At 28.5% G+C, this 8,429-nt stretch overlaps 1 protein-coding gene across 1 annotated transcript; it reads right to left on the minus strand.

Moving 5' to 3' along the window:
* HELRODRAFT_70378 (hypothetical protein) lies at window positions 1-6,312 on the minus strand (the record flags this gene model as incomplete). Its single annotated transcript, XM_009031879.1, has 13 exons — window positions 1-114; window positions 706-763; window positions 847-926; window positions 1,541-1,669; window positions 2,050-2,152; window positions 2,737-2,916; window positions 3,089-3,211; window positions 3,765-3,863; window positions 4,002-4,128; window positions 4,623-4,730; window positions 5,527-5,647; window positions 5,829-5,916; window positions 6,170-6,312. 13 exons carry the CDS (start codon window positions 6,310-6,312, stop codon window positions 1-3), a joined length of 1,473 nt encoding a protein of 490 aa, XP_009030127.1.
* Between the last annotated feature and the right edge of the window lie 2,117 nt (window positions 6,313-8,429).

The following is an 8,429-nucleotide window of genomic DNA, read 5'->3' on the forward strand; positions in this document are numbered from 1 at the left end:
CTACAAATCGACTTTCTTGGCTTTGATTTTTTTCCCATCTCGTGTGTATTTGGTCAAAGGATCTGTTGATTCTTTTGCCAAATATTTTATGAAGTCATCAACTTCTCTGCCACCCTGTTAATGAACATTTGATTCAATGAACAATTCAACAAACATTTACACTTTCAAAATGCATTTTGTTTACAATACTGTACAAGTTTAATGTACGTTTTAACTTGCAAACAAACTCTATTTAAAAATATTTTTACATTCTAAAAATAAAAAATTATAAGTAAATAATCTATGAGCAAATAGACTTTTGCTCTTAACTACTTTAATAATCACCTTAACAGTGACTTTTTAATCCTATTTTATTTCACGTGAAAAATTTATTTTACACCAAAGTCGTTATTTTTTGATATTTTAGTAATTCTTACATTTCTATCTACAAATCCTTAAAATATGCTGAGCTCTACTGAATATTATAAATGGCACAAATTTTTTTGATAAACATAGCAGTTTTTTTTATATAATTATATTTTCTGTTGATTTTATATGACAAACAATAACACACACACATACATACATACATACACATATATATATATATATATATATATATATATATATATATATATATATATATATGTGTGTGTGTGTGTGTGTGTGTGTGTATTCATGTATACTCTAAATGTACACATAAAACAAATGTGTTAAAGTTTTTACCTCATATCTTTTTGGAAACTTTTTGGAATTTTTGGGAGCAAAGTAAATGGTTGGAAAACTGTTAATTAAACAAACAAACAAAATAAATAATAAATAAATAATTATAACACATTAGGAATAGGATTATGTAAGAACACGAACCCTTTAACATCATATGGTGCTGGTACATCGTTGGCAGTAGCATCCATTTTAGCAATCACTATGTCCTCTTCCTCAGCTAACTGTTATACATCAAAAACAGATATTTAGTCAGCTAGAGGTAAATATAATTTAAGATTTTTCTAAGATGACAAAGATATGTGGGAATAGGCACACACGGGCATTATATAAAAACAATTATATTCTAATTTAAGATTAAAGTTGAGATATTGAGAAAAAAGTTTATAAACTAAATACAAATTTTTCTATTGCATTTCTGAAAAACTGAAATCAAAACTTCTCAACCTGTGACACCTTGTGACAATTTTATTACTTCTAATTTTGTAAACATTTTGCAATAACCACTTGTGCGATGCGTATTTAGTCTTGCTGATGCAATATTTTGTACATAAACTTATAGGATAACGGATATGTAATAATTTGGTTAACAGATCATTCAACTTTGATCCATAATAATGATGCAATATTTTGTACATAAACTTATAGGATAACGGATATGTAATAATTTGGTTAACAGATCATTCAACTTTGATCCATAATAAAAATGGACAATCAAATAACAAAGCTCACAAGTTGGTTAACAACACACTCTGTCAATAATTGACGAGTGACAATACAAATCATTAATAAAAAATATAGGATATTACACAAGTAATACAAATTATTAAGATTGAACCTTTTGTGCCAGCTCTTCATATTTTGGGGCAAGAGATTTACAATGACCACACCAAGGAGCATAGAATTCAATCAGAACATCCTTTGTTTCGTCATTCACAATCTTGTCGAATTCCTCTGCCACAACAACCTACATAAGGTTTTCATTCTACTTTTGATCATACCAGATTAACAAGAGACAAATATTATACTTATTAGTTTAACTAAATAGCTCAAAAAAGTGCAATTATTTTGACAGTTGTGCAATAATGATGAAGTAGAAATGAAATGAGTAGTATTCATTACATTTACTCAAATATATCCAACTAACAATTTTAATATTTCTTTGACTCCAAATACTTTTCTGAACTCAGGTATTTTTTTATTTTGAGTAATTTTTTCATTCAATAGCCTTCTGAATTCAACCACATTTAAAATTTACACACAAACAAAACCAAATAAAATAAGTTTAATTCAGATATCATTGCTTATGAAATACTGTGCATATACAAACATAAATAGAAACGTTACTTTGACAGGTCCATCATTTGATGTAGGTACAGCTTCAGATTTCAAATATGGTTTTAGATTTCCCTCTAAAAAGTCATTTGCAAACTTTTCCAAAGCATCAACACTGATCAACAAGTTAATTTCAACTTTGTTAAAACTTGTAACAGTGATCAAATTTTACAAAATCAGTAAAACATTTGAAAATACTAATTCTGAATTATTTACAAAACACTAATTAATTTCTTAAGTTTAAATTTTAAATAAAAATCTCAACTTTTTAATAAACATAAATTAAAACAAAAGAGCCATTTGTAACTATAAAAAATGACAACCAAATTCACTTTTTTGACCTCATAAAATAAGAATCCCAACTAAAAATGGACATTGATTTGTGAAATTGAGCAGCATAACTTATTAAATAAATAATTTGATTAATTTCTTCAAACAAAAATTTGTATTAGGTCATATGGAACAAGAGCAACTGAATGTGTTTTCTGAGCCATGCAGACATGATGGTTCAAGGTTGAAAGTTTTAAAAAATTGTGCCACCAAATGTTTCAGCATCAAAATCAAATGAATAGTGAGGAAATTATTTAATATCAATTTAACACAGACTAGTTTTCTGTTTGTATATTGGTATATTTAATATACTATAATTAGAAGCACTTGAATTTACCTTCAAACTGAATCTTGAAAAAAAAACTATACCTAAAATCTTCAGTCATAGAGAATTTCTGGTCTTTAGCATTTCTGGCAGCAACTACCAGCTTGTCAGCTGAATAAGTCAAGCCATGTTCAGTAAGCTCGTGGTTAAATTGATCAGCATTCGAAATAGCAAAATGGACATTCTTGCCTTCCTCAGATAACTTTTTGGCTACTTTGATTATTCTGATTGAAATTTAAAAAATGCATCAAAATGAGACCATTAAATAAGTTATTTGTAAAGAAATCAATCTATTAGATGATAGTTTATGATTTATTAATAAAAACATATCATTTTCATTATTTGAACATACAGTGCACTCTATAAAAATGTACATGGTACAATGGAGAAGTAAACCTGTTCCTCCAGTAATTTGTGCCTTTGGGATTTTTCACATAGTCCACATCATAATATACAGTGATCAATGGCCTTTCGAATTGGGCTACATTTCCTGTTGTTCTATGACCTACCATGCCATGTCTTGGTAAAGAAAACAAAGAAAAAATATAACTATTAATTACACTAAAATTGTTAAATTTGCCTAGACAATTTTAGGTTTACACATGTAGTATAAAGCCTACATATATAAAAACCCCCTTTTCATTAAAAAATAAATTGTTTATGCAATGAATGCTGCAAAAAATGGGTAGGTTGGCACAGGATTTTTTTTTAAATATGTTGTGTCAATTCACAATGAAAACATTGGATATCACATATGCTATTTCAGTTCAGTTCATTATGGCAACAAAGTATATTAAATCTGTTTTTTTTTAGTTCATGATAGCAATACTAAGCACACCCACCCAAAACTCAAAATCCACTGCAATAAGGTAAAATGGTTTGTTCTCCTCTATGTATAGAAAAATGATTTTGAGAAATAAAATAAAATTTTGAAACTCTCCCAAAAAGCCTCAAGTAGATATGATGTCTTTAAAAGAAAATTTGAGTGTAACATGCAAAACAATGTTTAATAATCTCTATTTTGAAAAATCACTATTGAAAATAATTTACTAACTAACATGTGTTTTTGTACCCAGTCTTTAAGAGCAAACTGATCCAGAGAACTTCATAAACAAGTTCCGAAGGCTCCATTTTAGAATGCAGGCGAGGAGGTTGGTACATGACAATTTTCCTAAAAAATTTTGATAAATTTTGTAAAAGCAGCTTTGTTGACTTTGTATTGCTTAAATTTAATGCATTACAGAAGTGGTAAACAATTTTTTCAAAGGTTTAACAAATGGGAAATTATAAGATGGAAAAAAAGTAGTACCCTTCATAATTGTAATGAGAAAGAACACTTGGATCAAAAGTGTGTGCAAATCTAAAATTGTCACTTAATGCAGAGGCGAGTTTTTGGAATTGAACATTTTCTTCCGATGATGATGACTTGAAAAACCCTTTAAAATGTTTAGGTTTAATTCAAAAATTTATTTAAAAAAATCAAATAATTTTATTAAAACATCTCAATTTGAGCTACAAAGAACTTGTGCAAATGGTCAAAAAGTTAAGATGATGCAATTAAATGGTTTTGAATGTCTCTAAATTGTAAAAATTATCCAGATGTGGAAAAATTTTGCAGCCATGTTTTTATTAGCTTGAAATAAACTTTTCAAAAAATTTATTAATTCATTTATAAAATGCTAATAAACCAAGATAGACAACCATACATGAATATAATGAAAGTATTTAGCAACTATAGTGCGTAAAGCACTAAGTCATCTTTTAGAGAAAGATGTCTAGAAAATACATAAAAACATTGGTAAGACAGGATCAGTTAGATAATGTTAAAAAATTATATTAGATGGATGAGTCAATTTGTAAATAATAAAGTGGTATCATTCAGTATAACAAATTTAACGGCAATTGTGGAGTTTTACAATGACTCACAGACCTATAACACTTGGATCAAAATTGTCCAAAAATTTCTTCACATCATCCAAAGATTTTAATTCTTTTGAACTGGGTCCAGCTTTTCCTTTCATATATTTGACAATGCCATCTGAAAAAATATATGATCACCTTTACACATTCTAAATTGTAAAACAAATTCTGTAATTGACACTTGAACTTGCTTAAAAATCAAAATCAATAGAATTACAATAAATTCTCAGATACTTTAATTTTTAATGTTTAAAAATAATTAAAATTATTGTTTTTATGTGCTAACAATTATAATATATTGCCGAAAAATCTCATTTTGTAATTGATAAAAATCTGATTCAAATTTTTTATTAATCCATGAAAATCATTCAAAAAATTCATTTACTTATAAAAAATTAAAACCAGAAAAAAGTTCATCTGACACAATATAAAATGAGTTTATTGATTTATTTAACGACATCAAATATGTAATTAATGTAAAACATAAAGTTGTATCCCCTTGTAATGTTTCTATTAGTTTCTATAAATGAGTTTAATATGTCAACTTAAAACTTGAATTGCAAAATTTTATTAAAAAGTTGTATCAAAATTGCTAAAAAACCTTATTTTAAAAATACAATATAATAATAAAAATAATATAATTTCATAATGGTTTTAATTACATTCTAGATAACACAAATTTAAAAATTAAATATAAATAACCAGACACAAAATAATTGATGTGACGTAGCCTTATTCTTTTGTATATTTTATTATAGTATAAACAAACCTATTTAAATTTTAAATTATTTATTTACAGAATTAAAGAATTTAATTAAGTTGTGAAATGCTATTTTTTCTTGTAGAAATGGTTTCTTACTAGTTATTAATAAAATTTGTATATCAACAGTGCAATAGTCAGTAATTAAAATAACCTGCATCTCTTGGTCCTTCATAATCAAAAGCAAATTCACCCTGCTTGAAAACTTTTAGTGTGGGGTAACCAGAGACACCATGTTTGCTACAGGAATCTTTCCCACCTTCAGTACAGTCAACCTGTAAAAATAATTGTTATAATATAAAAAATTAATAAAACTCATTTTATAAGTTGCTTGTTTCAACAATAGCAAATAATCTACACTTTACAAGATATTTAATTAAATTAATTAATTAATTAATTAATGAGAGATGGATTCAGCCAGAATTTTTTAAGAGATTTTCATTTTATGGTACTAACTTCCACTAGAATGACTGGAGGATCATTTCTTTTTAAAATAGTAGCCGCTCTTTCAAATTCTGGAGCAAGTTTTTTACAGTGGCCACACCTAAAATATTATAAATTTGTTTAATTAACTTGAAATTGAATAACAATAATAATTAAAACAGGTAAAAAAATTTCATATCTTATAATATAAATAATAAGACTTAATTCTTTTTCAATTTTGGACTGTTATGTAATAATAATTACAACACGAATTATTTATTTATTTAAAATTATTGATTCATCATTGAATTTAAAATTTTGTAAAGTGCTATGTACGATTTTTAAAATCCATGACAAATTTGGACAAAACTGACCAAGGTGCAAAAAATTTAACCAAGGCAATTTCATAGCCGTCTAATTTAGCTTTGAATTCACTGTCCGTTAGTAACACCACATCGCCATCCCCCAAAGCATAGGCGGAAAAAAATGCAGCAACAAAGAGCGATTTTAAAATCATTTTTCAGATGAATTAAATCAATACAATCAGCAGACCAAACTAAAAAAATGTACAAAAAACAATTATACGCTTCCGGCGAGTCGATGAATCAAACAAAAATCGCGCAACCTGCGTGTGCTTGCGTGTTGCGGGCACGACGATATAACAGGACGATCAACACTTGCTGTCGTGTTTCCATTGGCTGATACACACGCCACGTGGTTAGAGCTTTAAAAGTAAATAAAATTTCTAATCGTTTTGGTACTGTATTATATGTATATGAATATTCCCATGTACAAAGAATAATAAATATATAATGGTGCACATATATGTATATGTAATGATGATAGGAGAATATTTTTGCAATTGAACCCACCCAAAAGTGCAACTGCAGAACCCGCAGAACCATGACGGTGTTGGGCATATGATGATAAAATTAAATTTATAAACGATAAAAAACCCAACATTTAAATAAAAATAGTTATTTAAATATGCGTATTTGGGATCAAGCGAAAATCAAGTATATGCCAAATCAAGCTGAGCAATGTTGGTAGGAAAACAAATCTGTTTTGTTTATTTCATCACACCATTAGGTAATTTGAGACAGGAAACTTTTGAGAATGATCACCTCTGTCGTGAGCAGCTGCTTGCATGCCTTTTTGACATTGATGCACTACTGAAAAAATATTAAACGTGTGATTATTAGCTTCTGCTTTTTTAAGTGGATTATTTATACCATTGAGATATACCGCAGTGTATTTTTCCTTTCTTACACAGTAAACAACGGTAGTTTAGGGACTGCTTGCATCTTTGAATTGTGATAATTTTGTACCCACATTATTTAGCAGATCATCAGCTCAAAATTGTCAACAGCATAAATCTCAGCAGAAATGAAACCCATTCAAGTGTCTTGCTCCTAGAGAGTTTAATTATAGCGGCTACCCCTTTTTTTTAGCTGGGATGAATCACCAAGTGTCTGATGGAGATCTCTTTCAGGCATCTGATAGTTTTTGTATGTAGGGTATGTATGTATGATAAACAATTGAAGAAGTCTTTAACATGCTTGGCCCAGCAATTGAATACATCCAATTGAATACTTAGGACGTAGGAATTGAGCTTTTACACCGTTAAAGAAAATTTTTGGATTGTTAGTGTTACTCTAAATTTATTTTGTCTTTTTGCTTTGTCATAAATTTTCCTGAAATTATTCTGGACCACCTTTTCAGCAAGGTAATAGCGTTCAAATAATTCCGTTACAGATTGACAGAGATGAAGTATAAACTGCTCAGGGTCTGCCGTCTGCATCGAGGCCACTGATGCCTTCAAAAGGATTGATTCCAACTTGATGATATTTTAAAAGGGAGAAAACGATTGACAAAACAATAGATGATTAATTTCAGAGCAGATGCAAAATTTATGACGTAAATAAGTCTTTTAATATACCTATGCTCAAATTTCATTGGGAACAATCGATGCATTTAAATATAAGAAGTTTGTTAAATAAATCAGATGAACTACATGAATTTTTGTTTTGTTAAAAAATAGCAGCAGGAGTGGAATAAAACATCAAATTTCTTAAAATGCCTGCGACAAAAAACTATCTATTTGGCATATATTAACTGAATGTGAAAAATACGATCAGAAGAAAACTCGGGGTTCTATCAAATGTAGAATTGCTCTTCCAGAATAGAAGTCAGGATTCAGGAAGTCTTGATTTCATTTGTAGAGGAGATAGATTTGATCAACAGATTTGGGAGTTCTCTAGATGTCACAACAAAATAATCAGTTTCTAATGATCCAATGGCGTAAAAATAGCCGCATTGTGCTGAAACGCCGTTAAGCTGCAAAAAAAAAAGAATTTTTGTTTGAATCTACTGTTGTTGTCGTTGTTGTGTTCTTGTCATAACAATTGTTGAAAGATGGTTAAATGAAAAAGCTGAAGATTTGATCAGTAGGAATATAATTATATTATAAAAAATCGCTGTAATAATAAACATGGTGGCGTTGTTGGATTTTATGTTAATAATGATATTTTGCTTAAAATAAATAATCTTAACATGAAATAATAGCAAACTTGAAAGTTTGCTATTAAAAATTTTCAATGATGTCTGTAGCATACCGACCTCCTAACTGTGAGA

The sequence above is a fragment of the Helobdella robusta genome (assembly GCF_000326865.2).
Source record: "Helobdella robusta unplaced genomic scaffold HELROscaffold_8, whole genome shotgun sequence".
NCBI lineage: Eukaryota > Metazoa > Annelida > Clitellata > Rhynchobdellida > Glossiphoniidae > Helobdella > Helobdella robusta.